This window comes from Centroberyx affinis, unplaced genomic scaffold (assembly GCF_046629955.1).
Source record: "Centroberyx affinis isolate AG114_WGS23_722 - 3 ecotype Tasmania unplaced genomic scaffold, CSIRO-AGI_Caff_v1 ptg000100l_1, whole genome shotgun sequence".
In the NCBI taxonomy this organism is placed as follows: domain Eukaryota; kingdom Metazoa; phylum Chordata; class Actinopteri; order Beryciformes; family Berycidae; genus Centroberyx; species Centroberyx affinis.
The window spans coordinates 177,804-202,749 of record NW_027278802.1 but is presented as its reverse complement, the minus strand read 5'-3'; the positions used below and the strand labels follow the sequence as shown (position 1 = coordinate 202,749).

The window sequence follows — 24,946 nt, the reverse complement described above, 5'->3', positions numbered from 1 at the left end:
TGCGGTTGTTGGAACGCAAACCTTTCCACAGACTGTAACATGTACTACCATCTTTTCAACGTCAGGGGGAGGCCTCTTTGCGCATTTTGCGTGCTCTCTCTCTCTCTCTCTCCCTCTCTCTCTCTCTCTCTCACTCACACACACACACACGCACGCACACATACACACACATAAACACACACAGACATGGTGATCTATTTGCAGAGCTGGAGCTGCCGCAAAGCCCCGTCCTCCAGGGCTTTTTAAACACCGCGTTTGTTTCACGCTCCAAATACATTAAACCGACGGTCATCGTGGGAAACGGCACCGACGAGAACACACTGTTGTCGTTTAGGAAGAAGAAAAGAACAACGGAATCGTTAAACTGTAAAAAAAAGAAAAAAAATAGAAACACTGGGTTGCGGGTCAGCGGCTTTAACCCTTCATCTGCCGTCCCTTTGTAATCCAGAGAAGGCAAAACAGGACACGTCTCGGTGAAATGTGAGCGGATCAGGTCGGTGACCGTTATTTTCAATGTGGTTGACTGCAGCCGACTCGCTCGTCGTAGGTACGGCCGCGTTGATGCAGCAGCGCACGGCTTTAGTGTTCAAATCCACCACCGGATCTGGGAAGACAATAGGTGAAATATACACCGGCCTGGACTCCCAAGACTATAGAAAACGAGGGTCTGCATCCGCTTTGGCTTCACTAGGTAGGTTGTTGTAACACGGTTCCTACATTCCCCAATGCAGAGTAGGCTTTCATATACACAGACGTTTAGCCCTGGAGCGAATTCTTCCTTTTTTCCTACTCGTTGCCTTGGCGACTCTGTGAGAATGCGGTAGTTTTAACGGACAAAGCAGGATAATCCGTTTTTGTCAAAAAATTTTTAACCAATTTATTGTCCTAACGCCTTAGGGAGAATAAATTAGGCTGACGACTAATATGTGAGAGCATACCCACGCCTGAGTTGGGCTATCTACATGTGTTGGTACAGTATTGGTCGTGGCGTTGTGTGGAGTCTGATAACGGCCATTTCACCGTCAACAACACATTATTATCCCACGAAGCCCGTGTTTTGCAGCATGGGCGTCAATGGGTTAATGCGAGGTATGGGCATTTATCATTTCATAGCCTAAGTGAGTACATATTTGATTTAGTAGTATTTAATCATTACAATGGAGAGCAAATATAAAGCAAAATCTATTTGGAAGCCATATCTAAAACCCCCATTCAGGGAGCTGTCAGGACCAATGTTCCCTGGTAGGCTGCATGTGATAGTTTGGTGACCTGTCTCCGGTTATTCATCACAAATAATCCACTTGTACCCAGATATTTAGTCAATGCAAGCAGGTTTGGAAGTTTTGTGGCAAATGATAATAGCTGCAGGAGCTCTGCCATACCTTCATCAGACTTCTGTTGTGTGAAATAACGCCCCTGTTTTCCAGCTCTGCAGTAGGCCTAGCCGGTGGAGTGAATTGTGCATGTAGGCGCTTCTGTGCCCCGTTAACACCACAGGGACCGTGTATTGCTTTACAGTGACCGTGTGAGGAACCGGGTTAGACAGTGAGTGACAGCCGGCTGGTAGCTGCTCGGGATGGCGGCTGTGGTGAACTACTCTCCGCCCTGGTGGGTGAATCTGCTCCACCGGCTGCCGCATTTCAACCTCCAGTTCGAGCTGGTGAGCAGTGACTTCAGACCGGAGGACTCCGAATATCAGAAGGTAAGTGGAGCAGTCAGGGCCTATAGGGGGCTAATTAACTCCCACACAGGATTCATCATCCCCTTCATCATACAACATCACATCATCATCCCATCTCCTGCCACCCACCCACTCATCTCTCACGCTGTAGTTTTACAGTAAGGTGGCCTAGTGGATAGTGAGACTGTCCTGTAACCAGAAAGTCCTATGTTACATCCCTGCAAGATACTGACCCCCTACCTGCCCGCTCATTATAATGGCTAAAAGCCTAAACTCTAATTGCAGTCATATCCCTGATAACACAATGACTCAGTCACCAACTCTGCCTCACGGAGAAGCCCTATTTCAGAGAAGGGCTTTGCCCCAGTTTTGCTGCATCTCATTTGAGTTCTCAAACAGGGTGACATCCAGGTCTCTCAGCCAGAAAGCGCAATCTCCACAACCCCGCATACAGCAAAACACAGCGGCTCGAATCTGGGCTTTGTGCGCTGCAGTCACCCCTCGATGTAGTTTGCTGACATGCGGTAGGAGGAGGAGGGAGGGTGACCAAGTTCAAGAGCTGAGCGTGGGAAGGCACCCACAGCAGTGAACAAGGGATAGAGATGAGAAAGAGAGAGGCAGAGAGAAGTAGGAAGAGGAGGAGTGAGAAAGATACAAAGAGACGGATTGGAGGCGGGAGAGGAGAGAGAGAAGGGTCAATGAACCATGGGAGGTGCTTCTAAATTGCCAAATAGCCACTTCCTGCGAGCTATTCAATCTTTAACTAAGGGCCTTTGTGTGTGTGTGTTTGTGTGTATGTGTGTGTTTATGTGTGTGAGCGTGTGCATAGGAATTTTAAGGACCCCCTTTTTAGACTAATTACATCCTGACACGTTTTAGCAGGCTGGACTGTTTCTATGTCACTGAGCATTCTGCGCTACGCTCATATGTTTAATCTCTAGATATGCACTTATATGTACAGTATCTGTGCATATATGTGTGTGTGTGTGTATGTCACGTATGTTCCCTTTCTGTGTCAGTGGGTATTTAGCACTCAGTGTTGTTTGTTGAGGTGAGGTCACAGTGCTCCCTTAGGGTTTGTGTGTGTGTGTGTGTGTGTGAAAGAGAGAGAGAGAGAGAGAGAGAGAGAGAGAATGTGTGAGAGAGTATAGGGGTTCTATTCAGGGTGAAATCATTAATTCTGGCTAGACGGGTGAAGAGAGGGAGGGATAGAGAGAGCGAGAGAAGAACAAGAAGGAGGAGGTTGAATTGGATCGGGGGAGGGACAGGGGGAGGGTGGGTGAGTGGGAAGGGGGGCGAGTGGGAAGGGGAGGGGTGTTGTCTGTTGTGAAAGAATGCTCTCTTTCTTTCTTTCACTCTTTCACTGAAGCCCCGTCTTTAGATTGGCTCAGTATATCTGTCTCAAAGGCTTTCATGCATCCACTCATCCAGCTGAGAAACACACAAACGCGCACACACACATACAAACAAGGTCCTACACTGTGTCCTTCAGTGCAGAGTCCCTTTGCTGCCACCGCGCTCACACACACACACACACACACACACACACACACACACACACGCACACACGCACACACAAAACAAAGAGAGAGAGATCCTTCTGTATAGTGTTTTTCTCTCTGATGTGATTTGGCACAGATTCATTTGTATTCAGCGCTGGAGCTCTGAAGCTGCTGAAAACTTTCTTCTCACTCACTGACTCACTAACTCACTCACTCACTCACTCTCTCACCCTCTCTCACTCCATTTTTCTTTCTCTCTTTCTCACCCACTGACTCACTCACTCCCTCCCTCCTCTCTCTCTCTCTCTCTCTCTCTCTCTCTCTCTCTTAAAGCGCTGTACAGTCGTGTAGCGTTTTCACATCTTGTATTATTTTTATCCTGATTGACAAATGTTTTTCTTTTGATGTGATTGTGATTTGAGTGTCTCTGTTTTGAGCTGGACTTGTCAAAATAAAGGTGTTTTAGAATTCAAATTCTCTCTCTCTCTTGCTCTCTCACTCACTTTCTCTCTCTGTATCTCACTCTATCTCACTCTTTCTCTCACACTCAATCTCTTTTTCTCTCACTCACTCACTCGCTTTCTCTCTTTCACTCACTCACTTTCTTTTTCGCTCTTATGAGTAAGTAATGTCCCTTAAACAAACACACACTGACATAAGCTGTTAAGTATTCATTCAGTGTGAGAACGCTCTCTGATGACTTTGACTTCGTTGGGGATGCTGACTCTGTGGCTTCTGTGAGAATTACAGTTTTTTTTTCCTGAAGAGCTGAAATAGGAGCTCTTATCCTGAGGTTCTGCAAGGCATTGGAATAGTATGTGTGTCTATCTCTGTGTGTGTGTGTGTGTTATGGTAGAATCGCAGAGTCAGCTACCAGCCACAGTTAAACAGCTGCAGAGCATTACAGAGGAATCATGTGACCTGTAATAATACACACACGCGCACACACACACACATGCACACACACACACACACATATTCCCAGCTGTGGAAAGTAAGACGGTAATTGGTATTTTGAATAGTATGCTATAATACAGACATTATCTCATAGCATTTACACTGTAAATGAGCCAGGCACCATCATACACGGTATTATCAAGCTAGTGCGACACTATTACCAGAATCATAGAGGATCATAGATAAGAGGTGCTACTCTTGCTCGCAGTAAATAAAATATATATAGGCTATAGGGATGGGACGATATGCTTATCTCACGATATGATTCGATATGCGATATGGGGTTCACAATTCGATACAACCACGATACGATGTAATGAATAAAAGCTCAATGACAACCAAGTATGCAACCATGTGCAGAATTAGGTTTATTTCTGCATCACATTTGTGATTACAGCAGAATAAAATGAAGCTAGTATCATGATTCATTCTTCTGCCGCATGATATGTATTGTCACTTTTTTGTATTGTGATATATTGAATTTCGATATATCATCCCATCCCTAATAGGATATACAGTATATTTGTTCAGCAAGATGACAAACTTGCCATGTAGGTCATCAAAGGTCTTCATCAGAATATGGATTGTGCTAGTAGTATTTTGGTTGCACCTTGACATGGTACTGGTGAAAGCGCTGCCTTCATCATCACCCATTACCAGAATATCACTCAGGATCAGTCAGTGTCTCAGGACAGAAGCAGAGAAGTATAGTAGGCCAGGCCAGGCCAGACTGCAGGATAACTCACAGACAGGGAGAGTGCAAGGACAACTCACTGACATGGAAGTGACTGATCCTGTCAGCTCACACATACACACACACACACACACACACACACACACACACACAAGCGCATGCACACATACACACACTCAAATGGACAGATTGGAAGTAGATCACTGTGCCCAAGCATTTAACATTAGCCCCTCCCCCGGTAAGCCTTCAAACTGCTAGCTGATCTAGAGTAGCACACGCGTGCACACACACGCGCACACACACGCGCACACACACACACACACCCCACGCATATTAGTAGCTAATTGATCCAAGCTTAATCTGCTCTGATGGTTTGGCAGTGTGACAGTTAATCTAGTTAGACTCCAACATACACAGTGGGAGGAGGGTAAGGCTGAAGAGCCCTGGTCCTGGGTCAGATTATGCATTTAACACCAAGCCAAGACATCAGACAGCAAGAGCTGAAGTGTGGTCCTGAATCAGGTGTCATTTCTGTCTTTATAAGTCTGTCTATCTGTTTCTCTGTCCTATTCCCTCTCTCTCTCTCCCTCCCTACACTTTTCTCTATATCAGTGTAATTATGTCTTCCCCATTGACATTCCCAAAGCAAAAATATGATTTATGATGGATGCCATGAAAAGGTCCATCATTGTTTGATTCAGTGAGGGTTTTCAATGTCAATCTTTCACTGGAAAGCTTAATGCATTTTATTCTATATGGTATTAAGCCCTCGGATAATGCTAATGTTGATTTTATAGACACAGAGATCAAACAATCCATTAGCGGTGCCACAGCACGTCTTACTATGGTACAATGTCTCTAGTGCTAAGCCTACTGATAATAGCGTAGGATAATACCAGAATGCCTATCTACATGGCTTACCCCCCCCCCCCCCCCATCAGTATACTTTCCTTCCATCCTCCACTCCTCTTTTTTTAAAGGACCATAGCGGTGTTTGCCATGTTTTAGCCCCTTTACCACGCTGCATGCATACGTTACAATGCCACCGACCATTTTCCAAAGCATACCATTACTTTATTACATTTTTGGAATATTTACTCTATTTCCCTATTTTTCAAAATTCAAACATTCAGGTGATAAGGTTTAGATGTCATGGACGTTTGAATTTAGTTTGTTAAACAGTCTTCTCAGGGACTATTTTCTGGCGGAGACAGACACACTGTTGTGTGGGTGTCTCTGCATGGAAAGTATTTCTGAATTCGACAGAGGAAAAGTGCATTGACATGCTATTGGATAAATCGGAAAAAAAGAATATCTGACTTGCTAGTTAGCCACACTATCATAACTTTTTTGAAGAAGAAGCCAAATCCAAATCATCCATTTCATGATGCCCATCTTTGCTTATTGTTTGTCGTCTGGGTTTGATTTTCCGACCAAACAGCATGTGAATGCAATGCTGTTTGGCGGCCGACTTTGAAGTCCCAGATGTCAGAGCTTCCCACCAGCATGTGAACGCACCAGAAGACATGTAGATTTTATAAATCAATGTGTGCATTAAACTAAACTATCTACAATAAAGTAACTTCCTGCCTTGTAGGTTGGAAAAAACACATTCAAACATCTAAAAAAGTATGCTATGCTTTGGAAAATGGCTGGTAGTAATGTCAAATATATGTGAATTGTAGTAAATTGGCTAAAAAATGCAAAAACACCAGTATGGTCCTTTAACCTACTAGAGAAAGGGAGTAGGGAAGAAACAATAAATTGGTAGGCTTTCTCCTCTGAGCCTCACCATCCCAACTCACAGCTTTTAAACAAGAGAGCAGCAATCATATGGGAATAAACATAGAATTAACAGACATAAATAAATGCAAACACACAACTCCCCAGTGATGATTGTGCGGGTTGCAATGGGAAAGGGCTACAATCAGTTTAGAAACATAAAACTAAGATCTTCCCCCACCACCACAGTAGTGAATATTTTATCTCTGTTTTACACTTATAATTTATATCTGCTTTAATTTATAGCTTTAGGCTGCTAAGTAGCGACCTCAGACAATAGAAGACGATTGGTGCTTGCTGCAGGGAGTGGGGTTGTGGCTTGGAGTCAATGTTCTTCAATTAGTCCGCTTCTCTCCCCGCAGATATCACAGGACACCACAGCATATCATATCGTATCATATATCCCATTGTATGCTATCTATTCTAGTGGTCTAGTGACCTACTAGCCCGGCTAGGTTGGCTGTAGCCCTCTAGGATTGAAACAATTGACTATGCTGGCCTGGTTACACATCTGCCACAATTAATTCACATGTGGAAACGCTGACCTTACCAGGATACAGCAATTTTTCTTCAGCAGTGTGAAAAGAGATTTATGCCTTTAAAGTACGCGAGAGGTGAGCTACAATGTCATAAGGGCATAACAGTGACAGCATGTTAGCTGGTGCTAGTGTGAGTGAACAGTCTGAACAGTAGGCTTGTGACGTTTCTAATGCCCTGAGGCTGAGAGGGATATTCCCAGGAAAAACAGCACACTTAACTATTAAACCAGGCCAGAAGGACACACAGACAATTTTCAAATAAGCAAAAGATAATTGGTGGGATTATTGAAAATGTTTTTTGCACAGTATTCTGAATGAAGAACCCAGTTTTCATGTTTCTCTCCATAATGTTTTTTGTGTTGCCCTGATCACATTCCTGATATATTTTAGTAAACATAATATTTTTAAACATATGATATAGATTTTGGCACACACACACACATACAGTACGCACGCATATGTGGATGCATGCATTGCCACAGGGTCAGGAACGTGTTGGCTGGTGTTCAGGGCGAGGCTGAATGCCAGGAGTTTAGAAATCTGGGAAGCGGGGGAGTCAGGGAGAATCTTAGAGGTGGACTCAGATCTTGTCGTTATCGTCCATGGAGGAGAACCCAGAATTGCAATGCTGTTGTCTAGATAGCTATTTCTGATAGAGCACAACTGTGGCAGAATTCCTTACACAGCACTTCAGCAGTCCCAGCTTGTCCAAGTGGTCTAGCAGCTGGAGATTTCGGTTTTCCAGAAATGTGCCATTGTCTCTGCATGATGTTGCAGCACAATGGTTTTTCCAGACCCTCCCAGAGGGGGAGGAGAAACTAGCTACACTACATTGTTGGTGTGTGTTTGTGTGTGTGTGTGTGTGTGTGTGTGTGTGTGTGTGCGTCTTATAAAAAAAAAAAAGATTTCCTGAGTCCAAGACAAATTGCAGTAACAGCTCTCATCTCAGTCTTTATCCATTTCTCCTTTTTTAGAGTGTTCAGTCATCTTCTTTCATATCTTCTTCTCCCTTCCTCTTCTTCTTCTCTCTCCAGCCTGTCTCCTTTTTGTGTCACAAATTTACCCCCTTACTTCTCCCTATGTCTGCCCCCCCCCCCTTCCACCCTTTTACACTTCAAAGCTTTTGGAGGGTGTGTGATCTGTGTGGTGGGTCTCGAGCACACAGCTTCCCAACAGGCTTGCTTCCGCTCACTCCATGGAGGTGTGTGTGTTTGATGGTGTGTGAATGTGTTGTTCATGGTATTCATCAAACACGTATTTAACAGCCACAAGTAGCTTGAGAGAGGAACAGAATGTGTGTGTCTGTGTCTGCGTCCACACAGGAAAACCTAAATCACTTGTCTGGTTTATCTGTTCCTCCCATATCAGCTGATTTGTTTCCTGTATCTTTTACCCGCTTCCGAAATCGTTCCCTGAATCCTGGCCTGCAATAGGTTAGCCACTTACAGCGAATAAAACAGAGAGTTTTACAGAGCAAAGTATAGTACACTTTCCTTCAGACTGTGTCGCACAATCATATAATTCATATCGGCAATAATTCTCTCTCTTTCTCTCTCACCCTCTTCTCTCCAGTCTGTGTTGTTGCTTGGCGCTGTGGCGTTGGTGTGTTTGGGCCTCGACCTCCTCTTCCTCCTCTTCTACTCATTTTGGCTCTGCTGCCGACGACGCAAGAATGATGAATCCTCGCACTCCCATACACACTCCCAGCAGCCTAGCGCCGACTGCTGCTGCACCGCCTGGTGCGTCATCATCGCCACGCTCGTCTGCAGGTGAGAGGGCATCCACACAGGTGTACAGGAATGTAACACCAGTTCTACTTTGTCATGACAAAGGTGTGAGTGTGTGAACGTGTTTAACCCTCCAGGCTGTACAACTATTCCAGGCTGTAGTCAGTGTGCTCGATAAAATAAGGGTTGATGATTAAAAATATTTACATGTTTTCCTCAACTAAACAAACTGCCTTTTCGCCTTTAGTGGAGAGTTTTTTTCTCTGAAAGAAGCTGTCTTTAGGGATTGACAGGGGACAGTACTGTATAGTGCAACCTATTCCTGTATAGCTCAGTAGGTGTAAATCATGGCACTAACACTGCCAAAGATATGGGTTCGAGTCCCACTGGGGCCACCTGTATTAAAATGTATGCACTCATGGTACTGTAGAACTCTGGTGATTTGTTGAGTTGAGTTTATTAGCAATCTGACAATACAAGATTGAATTATGCAGAATGTACAGTTCACACAAACAGATGATTAAAAAAATATGAATATTTAAAAAAGCTGTTAAATAAACAGCTGACTTAAAATGAACAACAAATAAAACAATTCAAGTAAAACAATTCAGTTTGTCAATATGTCATGTTTCACTTCAGTTGAAGGATTACGTGGTTCTCTATGGGTTGAGAAAATTATTGAACCTCTTTCGCTTTCAAAACCAATTGCATAGCGTGAAAAATGCATTGTCATCAAGCTGAAAACAAGGTTGTTTTTCTTAGTTCCTGAAAAGCTGACATTTTGGAGATAGGCGGTTTTCACCTGACAGCGACAATATGTACATTTGAACTGTTAAAACTGCCTACATTGCACCAATCAAGTCCACTCAAGTCTTGTTGAAGCATGAAATCCCTTGGGGTGTTACTGAGAGCCAGGTGGTCACACACCATCAGTTGTGTTTATCTGAGTCTGAAGTCTGTGTGTACACTCTGAGGTCTTTCACCCATGTGACCTGGCAGCAGGGCAGAGGGTATTTTGACTGCGGAAATTGGCATGTTTGGATCCTCTGCTCTCGACGCACAAATTCACACAAATATATACTGTACGCCTGCAGGCACAGAGGCACACAAACTTAAAACTTAATACCCTTCCCCCTCCTCTCTCACCACTTCACCCCTTCCTTCTCCCCCCTACTCTCTCTCCCTTTCTTCCACTTTTCTTCTTCTCTTTTACTCCCCCTCTGTTATTTATTATTTCTCTCTGTTCGCCCTCCGTTCTCCCTGGCCTAGAAAGGTTGCCATGGAGACAGAAGCAGATTTGATGCAGAGACGAGAAATGAATTATACAGTCAGGGGGAACCGTGTCTGTGTGTCTGTGTGTCTGTGTGTGTGCGTGTGTGTGCGTGTGTGTGCGTGTGTGTGCGTGTGTTTGCGTGACTCAGTTCGGAGGGATGTTTTGCAGGTTTAAATATTTCATGATTCACTGTAATATTTCATGTTGAATATTTAATATGGATCTGAGCATGTGTGTGTGTGTGTGCGCACATGCACATTCGTCCACGGTTTGATATTAGATTCCATTTTATTTTTGGAGTAAGACCAACTACAAATGGACCCTCAGTCCATGTGTGTGCACATGAGGGTTTGTGTCTGGATGATGCTGTCAAGTTAGTTCACTGACATCATACATAAATAAAGCTAAAGATAAAGCTTTCTCAGTGCAGTCAGTAGTGGGATCTATGGTACTGGCTACATGGATTGACAGTGTGTATTTAGGTTGCACTAATAGTACTGTGAGTATAAAATATGATGTTATTTGGCCATAACACTTCTTGAATACATATGTTTTTGATTTGGGTGGTTCAATTCGATTTGGAATTGAACCCGAGGTGAACCCAATTTTTACCTACTATAACAGCTACTTCCCAGCCAATTGAGCTCCATGTGAGTGCAGTGGAGTCTGGTCGTTGAGCTTTTGGGTAGAGTGCAGCATTTTTAGCCCTATGATGTCAGTCCATTTCAGTCGAAAATGGACTGAAGCAGAGACTGGCCTGGCTTGAGCTGTGGTTCATCACTCTGAGTTAGCATCATTCAGGACAGGTTGCCCTGTCTAAAAGGTAGGATGATGTAGTATTGTGTGTACGTGTGTGTGTGTGTGTGTGTGTGTGTGTGTGTGTGTGTGTGCGTGTGCGGGGGGGGGAGGGGGGGGAGGGGGGGGTAGATACAAAGCCATTGTATCTGGGGCAAGCTGGCCAACGTTTTCAGTCAATCATGTGACTTTTGAACTCTTTCTTTACTGCAGCCCCCCTTTTCTCTCTCATATCCTAAGCTGTTGGTGGATAAAGTCGTGAAATCCCCTGGTAGGAGCTGCTGATATTAAACCAGCGATTTAAAACACATGGTTAGGAGGAGGATAGAGAGGAGGAGGGATGAAGGGAATAGGAAAGACAGAGAGAATGGATGGTATAGAGGAAACAAGGGATAAAAAAAGAGGAGGGAGGGAAGTATTAAACGGAGATGAGATGGAAGATGGAGTGAGATAGTGCGGGGCTTGGATGGTAGGTGAAATGGAAGGATGGACATTGATGGGAGAGAAAGAAGGGAGGGATGGAGGATATTGACATTAACAGACAAAATATAGTAGTGTCTCCATGTCTGTATTCATCCTTTACTGTGTCTGTTGCTCTCCTCACCCCTCTCTCCCTCCGTCTTTCTTGGTTTATGTCACTTGCTCACATAAAGTCCATCATAAAGCTCTGATTAAACACACACATACACACACGCACGTTTATGTGTGTGAGCCAATGTTGTGTGTGTGTATGTGTGAACTGCCGCTGTAACAGAGCTACTCAAACTCTAATGGGCTAGAATGAATTGCAGCAACAATGCCTATAAATCTCCCTGTACAAATGTCTGGACTCCAAGTGTATAGACAGAGACATCATCAATATAAAGACTACGCTCATACACACACTCACACACACACATACACAAAAGGGGGGTAGGGGTACAAGATTGGTTTACATGATGGGAGTGAGAAAATAGGGGCACAGAGGGGAGGGGTTTGTGGGGAAAAGAGGCTAGATGTGATGGGAGAGCAAAAGGAGAAGGAGATCTTTGTGGTGGTGGTTGTGTGTGTGTGTGTGTGTGGGGGGGGGGGGGGTAGTGGTGTGAGCATGGTTCAGGAGTAATGGGGTTAGGAAGAAAGGGTGTGGGGCCAGGGACCTCAGATATTGTACGCATGTGTGTATGTGGGTGCAGAGCTGCAGAAGGATCATATTATGTGCGGTCTGGTGACCCAATTATTGCTCGGACAGTGTGTGTGTGCGTGTGTGTGTGTGAATCATTCCTAGTCGTCCTGTGTTCGCTTGAGGCTCAAGGGTGACACCATAACAAAGGGCTGAGAGCTCAGCGCTGCCTCTTGCTGGTTAGCAAAGGAACTGCACTCACCAAGTCAGCCATCAATGCTGAATTTTTGTCTTGCATATTCTGTGTTTGTGTGTGTATGCATGTGTGCAAAAGAGAAAAAAATTAATTCAACTATTTATCCATATTTATTTGTTTAATGCCATCCAATGGTTGAATTAACGGATTAACACTTGCTGCTATCTGTTTCCTGCCTCTCAGCGCTGGCATTGCTGTAGGCTTCTATGGTAACGGAGAGTCTAGTGATGGAGCCAATCGGCTGGCTTACTCCCTCCGTCACGCCAACCGCACCGTGTCAGGGGTGGAGAAACTGGTAAGTTACCTGAGTGGGTGTGTGCATGTGTGTGTTTTCCCCTGGTATTTATATGTGCAATTTTTCTTTTGAAAATGGCTCCCTTAAAAAAACAGATGTGACAATACCTTGGTTAATGACCCTGGGCTGTGTTTTCGGTGCAGGTGTCGGATAGTGCCCTAGCCTTAAACCAGACAGTGGAGGAGGGCCTGGTCCAGTTGGAGACGGTCTACCAGGAGCAGACGGACTACGTGTCCATCGTCCAAAAGCTGCAGGGCCAGCTGGATGAACTGGTGAGGCTGATGGTGGATGTTCCCTTCTGGTCCAATACTGACATCTCTCTGGAGGACTTGGCCCGCAAGACGGAGACTTTCGACTGGTACAGGTCAGTAGTAATATCAATTTCATTGTAGAAGGACTTGAGTCTGATGGTTCAGTACTGTCTATTTTTGCAACAGATCAGTTATTTCTACAGACTAATAACAATTACATACACTTTGCATTGCACATTGCAACATTATTTGCTCGATCACACCGAAGACTGGTCTCTTCAGAGGTCTTTAGGGAATGAACAAGGTTATGCTTTGTTGCTACTACATTGTTTCATATATATATTGTATGTTGCATTGTGTCATATTTACAGGTGGCTGGGGTACCTGGCTCTGCTGCTGTTTGATGTGCTCATTTGTCTTCTGGTGCTCTTTGGCCTGATACGCAACTCCAGAGGAACTCTGATTGGGTAGGTCACCTCACATAATACCTCTAAAATTGTTGTGATTGGATAGGTCAGATCATGTCAAAGGCACACTGTATCTGTTTAGACTGTGTAGTATGTGTCATGTTTGTATCAGTGTGTTGACGATGTGTTTCTCCCCTTCAGAGTGTGTCTGCTCGGAGTTCTGACTCTGGTAATCAGCTGGGGGTCTCTGGGCCTGGAACTGGCTGTCGCTGCGGTAAGTGTAACCATGGCAACATCGCCGAGCTCTCTGTCTCTACAATGATGTAATCTCTTCCCACTGCTTGAGTGAGAGTGGATGTTACTGTAGTCTGATGTGTCATGTGTGGTTACCCTCTTACAGACGTCCAGCGATTTCTGCGTTTCCCCGGATACCTACATCACCAGGGTAACCAAGGAAAACGCTGTCATCAACCAAGGTATGCAGACAAGAGAACATGGTGGAGTGGTAACAGCCAACCAACTGGCTGCCCTTTTCAATGTTTTTGTCCTATAGAGAGACAAAAATATAAAAAATGTAAGGATGAATTTTGTGTCAATTATAGAAATGAGGACAGTAGAAATAGAAACTAGAGAAGCGATTGATTGATGGATTGCACATAGAAAGATACTGTAGGTTGACAAATATGCAAATAGTACTAGCATAAACCCCAGTTTCTACACTGACAGCTGAACCTCGACCCTGACACACTGCTTCTATTTTAAGAATCATGTGTGTGTCTGTGTGTGTGTGTATCCAGAGGGATTGTGTTTGATTGACACTCTGGTATCTAAAAGCTCTTACTGTCTCTCGACTGACTATATGCATCAGCAACCCTCCACTCCCTCCTGCCTGTGTGTGTCTGTGCCTGTCCCAGATGCAGGATAAAGATTCAGAGCATATCTTTGCTTTTTCAGTTTAGATCATTATCTGTTCTGTTCTCTCTCTTTATCCTTTTATATCCCCCCTTACCTCTCAGTTGCTCCCTTTCTTCCTTCCCCCCTTCCATCCCTCCATTCCCTATTTGCGCTCATCTAATGACTTCTATCTTTCAGTCTGTTGTTTATCAGTTGTTTCCGCTCTGTCTGCTGTAGAGCCCAGATGCTGCCTCTGTAACACACACACACACAGACACACACACACCCCTGCCTCAGTAATGCTGCTAATAAGCCTCCACAGAGACATCCGCAGCTTAGAAAGTCTGTATACAGTATCTCTGTTCTGTTCGGTATTGTTTGCCCTTTCTCATTGTATTCCAAAATAAATGTATTATTATTCCACTGATATGTTTTTATTGTTATGTTCCCAGATATCTTGCAGTATTACCTGAGGTGCAGCACTGGCCAAATAAATCCCTTCCAGCAGGTACTTTTGCCTCTCAAGTGTTGGTGGGAGTTAGTAGTTCTTTGTAGTTTGATCAAATCAACTTGTATTTTTACTTTACTTGAAAGTATTTCCTTCTGCTTCCCTTCATTTTAGGTGATTTACATGATTTAACCCATTAAGCATTTGAGTAACCTAATGATATACTTGTGTATGTGTTTGTGTTTGTATGTGTGTGTGTGTGTGTGTGTGTGTGTGTGTGTTTGTTTCGCAGAGGCTGTCAGGGAGCCACAAAGCATTGGTGGAGATGCAGGATGATGTGGCAGAGCTACTGAGATCAGCGACACGTGACTATCCCAACACCAAGGTGTGTGTGTGTGTGTGTGTGTGTGTGTATGCAAAGATGTGTACATGTTCATTTACAGGGATGAGAGCATTTGCATTCGTGGAAGTGTAATGAAAGTGGCAGCTATAACAGCGCCAGCACACAAGTGTTTATCTGGTATGTGTGGACGCACGAGTGGGCGTGTATATCCATATTATTGTATGCATATGTAACCTCTGCTTTGTGTGTATAGGGGAGTCTTGAGCAAATCCAGTCTGTGTTGAATTCCACTGAGGTTGGTCTTCACCAGCTCACCGCTCTAGTTGACTGTCGCAGCCTACACATGGTGAGTCACTGTGTGTGTGTGTGTATGTGTGTGTTGTGAGTGGTAGAAGAATGATGAGTAAGAGAGAAAGTTCTCAAATCCCTAGACTGTCTTAACAGCTCTCCTCTCCTCTCCTTTCTCTCTCTCCCTGCAGGACTACGTCCAAGCGTTGACAGGACTGTGTTATGATGGGGTCGAGGGGCTCATCTACCTGGTCCTCTTCTCCTTTGTCACTGCTCTCATGTTCTCCTCCATTGTGTGCAGTGTGCCTCACACTTGGCCTGGCAAGAGGTAACACACACACACACACACACTCACACACGCTCACACATACACAAGCCATACACAAGCCTTCACATTTCTACATCCATCTCTATAGCGAATCTGTACACTGTTAACAGCTAACCTGTTATTAGTTCTAACCCCTTCATCCTCTAACTGAATCCAGCTGATGGACTGGTTCACCCTGATGCGCCCCAGAACAGAGGGGAAAGAAACATAAAGAAACCATTCAGTGCCCATGCATGCCATTGTTTTAAGTGTATTTGCCTCTCAAGCTGTTGTATCCTTCCATGTGTCTTCCTGGTTGTCTATTCTTCCACCCAGTTAGTCTTCTCAGCACGTTTGTTCATTTTATTGTTTTCCATTAGCTCTGCCAGTCTGGTTGATTGTTTGTCTCTATGTTTGTTCCAATCTTTTCTTCGTTTTTCTTTTCTCTGCCATGGACGTGTTGTGTTAGATTGTGTATCACCATGTTTTTCTGTGCCCCACTTCCTCCTTCTGTTCCTTCCCTTCCCTGGCTGTCCTGATTTGGAAATACTTTGGGCTTCAGCGATTGATGGTGGATATTGATGAAAATGAATGGCCCTATTGTTAGCTGTGCATTGATAAAGATGATTGGCCTCATGGTTAGTTGTGCATTGACACTATTGACTAGTTTTAAACTTCTTTTCTCTGCCTTTCACATTCAAATAACCATTCAAATAACCAAATAAGCCTGTGGTTTATTTGTCTTTTGGTAAAATCAGTGTCAGCTCTGAATAGATAATAAACATAGTAATAATGGTTGTCGACCTGGTTAATGGATTTGAGTTATGAAACACAGCTGTGCCATAGTGTTGCCTTATGCTTGTTGGTGGGTGTGATTTACCAGCAATGCCACTGTATGGCCCGGCAGGCATCAAACATTCACCCATAATGACATCCTAGTGTCCTGAATACAACAGGGCTAACTGGTCTTGGGGTGGGTTGCTTATTAGGCCAACTCTGCTGTTGGCATCTGAATCTGTGTGATAGGCCACATAGCAACAACTTCATGCTCAACTCCATTCTAGTTGGCTTGGCAAAACACCGCCATCTGGTGGCCAGTAGGGGCAGTGACTTCACCTCTGCCTGCGCTCTCTTTATGGAGCCCTGTTTAAATATTCTTCATACAGCTGCTTTCCTCTTCCTTGAAATCATTACAGACCTGCGTGACTTGGTTAGTAAGCAAGCAATGCAGTTAATATACATAGCCCAGTAATAACTAAGAAGAAAAGATGCATTTTTTTTACCAACAGGGTCTATATTCATGCATATCTAATGGATGACCCATATACCCTATAAGCCTGTACATTTCTGCAGCCAGAGATCCAACTTCCAAATCAGCACATATCTTATCTGATGCCTCATTCTTTTACGTTGCTGGCCGTTTTACATTTTTGACCATTTTATGTCTGAAAATGGTTTGCCCAACCCAGCCATGTTATCTTCTTTTTTCCTAACATTTTTGCTTTAGTTTTCATGGAGCACCCAGAGATGCATGAATCAGATCAAAGTAAATGGATTTTGGAGATTTGATTGCTGTTTGGACAACTTCAAGTGGGAAGTGATTACCAAGAGCAAAGCCTCTATATCAGTAGAGGATGACTGCATGAAGACAGTGACTGCATGTTTCTACCTATCAAGGGGAAATAGGGAATACAGAAGAGTCTATCTTTATACAATGCAATAATATGTAACCGCAAACAGCAACAAAATGATAAAGCTTCATGGGTCTTCTTTGCTGGGGAACTGTGATTTTGCAGCAATCTTAGAGACCTTCCTGTACGTTTAATGGACTTGACTTGTTTTGTAGACAAATGCTGCCCAGGTGTTTATTCCCTGTTCAGCTGCTTTGGGGCTGGAGGCATGACCTTACAGAGTCTTTTACATTACGGGAATCCCCTCTCCTAACCTCCTCTTCAACCACTTGTTTACACTCTGTTGTCTCTCTCGGATCTCCCTCCCCTCTACCCCACCCCCTCCTATCCATCACGCCCTCCCGCGCCCTGCCCTTCCCCTGGCCCTGACCGATCGAAGGACGGATGAGGAAGACGGAGAGGAGGAGTCGGGTGCCTCACGGGGCGGCGTGCACGATAACCTGTACCGCGTTCACATGCCCAGTCTCTACAGCTGTGGCTCCAGCTACGGTAGCGAAGCTAGCCTGCCCGCTACAGCCCACACTGTCAGCAATGCCCCCGTCACTGAATACATGTGAGTTAGCACCCACCGCTAGCTAGCTGCTAGCAGGAACAATACACTGCCTGCCCTAGGTAGCTAGTGCTTGCCCTCTATGACCCAAACTATCAGCCATGCTGATATGCACTGCCTGCCATATGATAGTAGGTTAGAATAGCTAGCTGTCTGCTATGTATGGCTCGCATGTCCTTTGTGACACACTGTCAGCAATATTTGTCACTCAGTAAGTGAGTTAGTAGTCTTCACTAGCTTTCCCTTCAATGTTGATAGAAAAATAGCTGCCCGCTGGTGTCAGCAAGCCTGCCTGTTTCAGTCCACAATGTCAGCAAAACCCCACTACAAGAAAATTTGAGTTTGCACTTGCCAAAGCATAAGTTAGAAATTTCACCCTGCTTGCTGTGACAGTTTGCCACAGGACTAAAATTGCCTGCTGAATACAATACAAAATACAGAAGACAAATATGCACACAACTGAGTTTGCAGTATGCATACGTGCATTTCTAGCCCGCCACTGCCTGCTACATTGTTAGCTGTGAGCTAACCTAGTGCAATCAATATGCTGTCTACTGCTACGCACATAACTATAACTTCAAAGTCAGATATAAGTAAACAGACATTACCTGTATCCTGGAAGCCACGCTGCCTGAAACCCTTTACAAAACCTTACGAAACTTAACACAAACTTAACTTAATACATTTTAGCACAGTAAGTCTGCCAAGTATTTTTGACTTTGCAGGATAATTAAGCCTAAAGGGCTTCCATTTTAATGTGAATGAAACAGAGCTTCAAATGTTGGATGATGATGAATGAGTCTTGAGTTGTTTTTTGTTTATATCAAGCATACCTGGGCAAACATACATTTGATTCATTTTGCCATGCCTCAGAAGTGCACAAATCTTTTCACATTAATAATATGAATGACGTGTTCCTTCAGTTTTTTCAGTTATTCACAATGTATGACTAAGGTTTTACCTACATCTGATTGTTACGTCTATGATTAGTCGCTTTCGTGGCTAAGATAACAGAGATCCATATAGAACCAGCTCTTGTTTGGCTTCCTGTTAAGATGTGCTTGCTACTCGCATGTGGAAAAGTTCATGTTAAGAATGCTTTATGTTATAAAGTCTTCTTTTTGAGTTTGTGAGTTTTTAATCAGTAATAGAGTTTGGAAACCTCAGTATCATAATTTTACCACAAATTTCCAAAATAGACTTAAACTTACGGTTTTAAAAAAATGTGCCGTAGGCCTGTTTCCTTTCAGTGTGGGTCCCCACGCTGACAAAAGTACTACTGTATTGAGTCAGGGTCCCATGGTGAGACTAAATATCTTTCTGTTGTACATGTTTAAGAAAGAGAATGTTCATTCTGTTGGACTGTGGCATAGGTGTTTAATTACTGGCTATATAACATAAACTGAAGTCCCTCACTTGTGCACACTGTAAAAAACTGAAGGTCAGAATAGTAAAGAATTCTAAATATTGCTAAAGTATTATATAACGCGAGGCCATTTGTCTAAGAGATAATACGCTGTGACCGAGGGCAGACCACAGATCAGTTTTATTCTGACCCTGCTCTGCGCACCAGTGGCAGGGTGACCACATGCAGTAACCTCTTATTCTATAATGCAGGAGCCAGAACGCAAACTTTCAGAACCCTCGGTGTGAGAACACCCCCCTGATTGGCAGGGAGTCCCCTCCACCCTCTGTAAGTGCACACTTTCTAGATCACACTCTCCCTCGGCTATTTTCCAATACCCACACTATAGCTGGAAACAATTCAAAACCTCAAACCTAAGTGCATTCACAGAGATGGTATTTTGTTATTTTGTCATGAAAGAAGCATGGTGATAAATATACTATACTGTTTATGATGTTTATAGCATGCTAGTGTGGATATTGGAAGGTAGTCCCCTATCCCTACACCACTGCAAGTGTCCTCTCTGCTCATCCTAGAAGGGATCATCGAACGCCTCTATGAAGGTCATTTTGGCAGCCTGGGATAAAGGGAATCTTTGAAAGAAGCCTGTTGTTAGCAGGATTTGTACTTGCACCAAAAGAGAAGCTTGACTTTCTCACAGTTTGATACAGCTTAATTGTTGGGTCGGTCTAATAAATGTCCTCCATACTTCGTCGTCCTCTATTTCTGATGTAAAAACTCTGGTTGGTTTCACTGTGCTCATGTCGGTGCAGTGTGAGGAGAAGTTGCTGTCCCCCATTACAACGGATTTATGCTGTTGACCAGCACAGAGACAGCTGAGAGACACTTTGAATACTTTGAATCTTAACGCAACAAGCTTTTCCTTCAAGTGAAATAACAAAAGATATACTGTAGTTCTGCCAGTCTTGAGGGTGACTGAAGTGCACCTGTCCAGCAGTATTTTAACTGTGTGGCAGAGAGTGGTTAATGTCACAAACAGATTGACTTTTCTGGCTTTGATCAGGGGCTGCTGATCTGGGACTCGGGCTTCAGCTGAGCCTGTAGCTGTGGATGTTGTTCCATGCAATATAAACTGTATGATTTTGGGGCTACAGTATTGTGGACTGACATACGAAACTTAGCCGACAAATTTAGCATCATTCCTTCTAGCACAACTTTCTGGATGTTTTCCTTGCTCCATGTCACCTGGCGGTATCCTGCAGTCAAGCTCCATTTTTGACAACTGTGCCCCCCAGGAAACTCCAGCCCAAACCTCTATAGTTCCTCTTCCCCCTCCCCCTGTCCCCATAGTGTGTCTATGTGTGCATTTTCTGCTCAAAGTGCATGTGTCCCCTGTATCTGTGCCCCTTCACCCTTCACCATTAAACAGTCACAGGAGCACATTTTTCCCACCTCCTATCTGTAGCCATAGCAGCCACCAAAATGGCCGCGATTCATCATTCTTAAGTAGGCTATCGACCGGGCCATCTTCTGCCGGAGTGTTCGCCGCTCTTCGGTGTCTTCAGTGATGTGGAAACCAGAAGCCTCCATCAGTAACTAGCTAGCTCCTCACAAGAGACCACTAACTCATACCAGGCTAACCTACTACATCAGAACTAGAGCACTAACTACAAACCACTGACAAACGGACCACATCTCCTAATTTACAATAACATCATCAAGACCTAATCAGCTGCCATATGTAGTGACTGTTTTAATCAACCCCCCGGCTGTCCAAATGACTGGTCAATGTATTTCTGCTGTACCTGTTCGTGTTTGTGTCTGCCTCACATGTTGTCACAGTGTCTATCTATCTATCTATCTATCTATCTATCTATCTGTCTATCTATCTATCTATCCATCTATCTATCTATCTATGTACGGCCTTGTAGTAATTGCAGCCATTCCCATTTCTTAATCTAATGCACATAATATTAAACCATTTCTACCCTAACCCAGTTTCATTCAGCTCTTTAGTGCTAATAAGAAGTGATCATAATCCAAAGGTTTTTTCTTTCTTTCTTTCTTCTTGTCTCTATTTCATCCTGTTTCTTTCTTTCTCTCCCTGCTTCACATTGGTTCCTGCCCTTATTCCGATATATTCCTCTGGTTGTCTTCTCTTCTGTCTGTCTTCCAACTTTCCATTTGTCTCTCTCCCCACTGTGTTACCTATCTCTCTTCACTTCCCTCTCTCTCTTTTGTCTCACTCTCCTCCTCTCCTTCATCTCCATCTCTTCAGTACACCTCCAGTATGAGAGCCAAGTACCTGGCCACCAGCCGACCGGACCAGAATCGACGCTCCGTTCCCAATGACCAGCTGGACCCGGCCAGCCGGCCTCACCCCACTGCCCGACCACAGTCCTCAGTCCACTAGAGACCACAGCCACACCAGTCCACCCAGTACTGCCTGAATCCAGTTCTCACAGCCAACAAGACCCAACTCAGAACCCAGCAGAGCCGAGCACTCAAGAACCAAATGGACCTCGCTTCGCCAAGGTCCACCAGTTTAGAACCATTAAATCACCTGAATTCACTGCAACCGGTTCACCAGAAGCCACACAGCAAACCAGGACTCATCAACCAAACACCTCAGCAGAAGACTGCACTCTTAAGGTCACTGGTCAAGTTCTTCAACTTCTTCTCTCGTATCTCACTCATCATGATCTGAAAAAAAGAAAAGCTGATGCTAGATCACTATTTCTACTTGTCACGCACGCTGTGAACACAGGCACAGACCTGTTCATTGCACCGCTGGCGTGACGGATCCCGCCCCCGATTCCCACACTTCATGGTAACTAAAAGCGCCTTGGCACCTTCTCCACGGTTATGGATTCTTCCTCTGCTGACCGCCTCCTCCACTGGCATCTGTATACTGCCCTCCAGTGGAGACTCCACGCACTGAACACACTCAAACCACTCAATTCCCTGACCCTGGCTAATTAAATTCAAACCACACACACACAAGCATACACACACACGAAAGCACACACACACACACACACACACACACACACACTGTACAGAGCTGTAAATAGTGAACATGTGTGCTTCATCTTGATTTCATGGAAAGTAGACTGTTGAATCATTACTGGTAACATGGTGGTGTGCTTAGTGTTTATCATGGAAATTGTTGATGTATCTCTCATACATGCACACATACACACGCACACACACACACACACACACCACACAAATAGGCAGTCTAAGTAAACATGTCCGTCTGTATAAATAATAAGCCAGTGAATCAGAAAGCCATGTTTAGACAACAGCCAATCTCTGTCAGAAACTGTCAGAGATCAGATAGAAACTTCCACCACATCTACATTCTCTTGAACTAAACAATGTTGTCTAACTAAGACTTATAACTTGAATTGTGAGCCCTGAAGTGTGTTCACGTCTCTCTGTATTTGTTTATGTGCACATATGCGCGTCGATTAATACATTTTTTTTTTATATGAGCCAGGTATCCTGTTGTGGAATAACTGTTGAATTTTGAGCGTTGCAGGAGCGTTATCGGTTGTGGTTGTGAAGGAACGGAGAGAAAGGAGGAACGTTGGACGGCTCAACCTGTGCCAAATAACTCTGAATAATTAGGGACGCCTGAATCTCTCCTACTGCCTCCAGATGTCTCGAAAAGGGAAAAAACCTCACGTGGAAGAGGACGTTTTCTTCTTACTGTAAATAACAATGGACTGGGCAAGGCACTTTAAACGCGAGAGATGGACAGAAATGGGACGCGACTCATCCAGTTGCGGCTACATGTGTGCAGGGTGCTACGTTAAACTGCTCAGCCAATCACGGTCCCGGAAGAAGATCAGGACTGAGGAGGGACGGAGAGTTTTTTTTTTTTTTTTATCATTCAGGGATGTGATCAGGAACACAAAAAACAGGAGAAAAAAAAACCTTCCATTATTACTGAATGGGAGTTGTGTCCAAAATCCTGAAAAATCATATCCCTGATTATTGTTACACAAAAATGTTCTCTGTTTTAGAATCAAGGACAATGGGTTAGTTTTTTTTGTTATGCTTTTGTTTTACCAAGCTGATATTAGGGATGTGATACTGTGACCAACTGTAATATCCTGTTTCTGTCCCTTCTTCTATACTGTTCTTACTGCTTCCTTGCTCTGCTCTTCTTTTGCGTGTCTCTCAAATGGTGACCTCCGATTGCCCCTTTAGAAAGGAGAGGGGGGCGGGGGTCAAGAGCGCGACCTTTCGCAAACCATTATGTGTTTGTGTTTTTTTTGTTGCTGTTGTTTTTCCCAGAAGCACAAATGCTTTTCACGGGTGACTTTGGGAGATGGACAAAGGAAACACACACACACACTGACGGCGCTGTAAGCTGTGTGTGTGTGCGTACGGCGGGGACACTGCCAGTGGGTTTCCCCCCCTCTCTCGACTCTGTACAGTGTATAAAACTCTAGTTGTGAATCCGTGTGTGTGACATCACTGCAGTGTGATTGGCTATTGCTGTATCTCAGTGTTAACTGTGTGTAAGTACGGTGATCAGTGTGTCTGACTGGCGGCAAGCAAGGGCTCGGTCCCTCTAGTGTTATCTAGCCTGAATAATTTCTACACACCCGCATGCCCTCACAAACACACACACACACACTTCATACCCCAGTTCCTTATAAAGTTCATCTTACCCCACTACTCTATTCCATTGTCCTGTTTACGTACACATCTAGAACTGTAGTAACCATACACCCTCTCACAGCTGTGACGTTACACTGACAACCATTTGCATTATGGGTGATGTAGTCCGAGGAATGCCTTGTGAAGGGGAAATTGGAACATAGTACTCAGTATTCAGACACCTTTCAGCCACCATTCCTGTACAGCGTTTTAATATTTTATCGTTCTTAATCAATGACCACTTCTCGTAAAAGCGAGACAATCTTACCTGTGTGATTCTACTAGAATGAAACGCCCATGCTACGGTAACAACGCTACCTATGCTCTAGTACTTTACAGCGCTTTTTGCACTGTTGATGCAAAAGATGAAAAGATCTGTGGGACTAGTCACTGATTAATGGCCTTTCATAATGTTTTTAAACTCTTATTACACTCTTCATATCACAACATATTTTTTATTTTTCTTTGTCTTGTAAAAATAAAACTTTAAAGATAAAACAATAGCTAGCTGTTTTGTAGGAGAATAAAGGCAAGAGCAGCGTTTTTCCTCTCTTATTAATGGTGAATGACTCTCTGTCTTGCATTGCAATGTTTTAATAAAACATAAAGTATTCCAGTGTAGTCTGCACACCTGACTCAAAATGGTATTTGGATTCCTGTGCAAAGCTTTCTGTGATTTGACCCGGTGTGTCTCATTGGAAAAAGAGTCAAGTCAAATTTCTCGTGAGAGTCAATCTCGTGTGTGTGGTATTTGCAGGACTTCAAATACAGTTCTATCCAGGTGTGATAGACATCCAATGTTTTCTATGGCTGTTTTTATTTTCTGATGGTTTAACTAAGATATTAATGATGTACATGTCAAAACTGTGGTAATGATATCATTCAGCCTGGAATAAATGTTTTAAAAAAGAAATTAAAGCAACTTTAACTTACTGATATAGAGTGAGGGTTCTTTTTAATCAGTGTGTGTGTGTGTGTGTGGGTGTGTGTGAGAGAGAGAGAGAAAGACAAGGAGAGTGATTGAGCGAGTGCATGAGTGACTTTCAGATAATCTTTTTCCTTGGTGTAATTGGTCTGTGGTTGGTAGTTAAGCAGGGGTTAGTGCACCCGAATTTTTGAGGAAGCAC

At 43.9% G+C, this 24,946-nt stretch overlaps 1 protein-coding gene across 1 annotated transcript; it reads left to right on the top strand.

The window, feature by feature from the left end:
* The first annotated feature begins 282 nt into the window (after positions 1-282).
* Positions 283-24,737, top strand: LOC139647073 (protein tweety homolog 3-like). Its single transcript, XM_071522902.1, has 15 exons — positions 283-691; positions 1,519-1,702; positions 8,728-8,924; positions 12,489-12,600; positions 12,744-12,964; positions 13,223-13,318; positions 13,460-13,532; positions 13,659-13,734; positions 14,605-14,660; positions 14,893-14,985; positions 15,197-15,289; positions 15,423-15,559; positions 17,609-17,782; positions 19,397-19,472; positions 21,424-24,737. Exons 2-15 carry the CDS (start codon positions 1,577-1,579, stop codon positions 21,556-21,558), a joined length of 1,665 nt encoding a protein of 554 aa, XP_071379003.1. The 5' UTR covers positions 283-691; positions 1,519-1,576; the 3' UTR covers positions 21,559-24,737.
* The last annotated feature ends 209 nt before the right edge of the window (positions 24,738-24,946 follow it).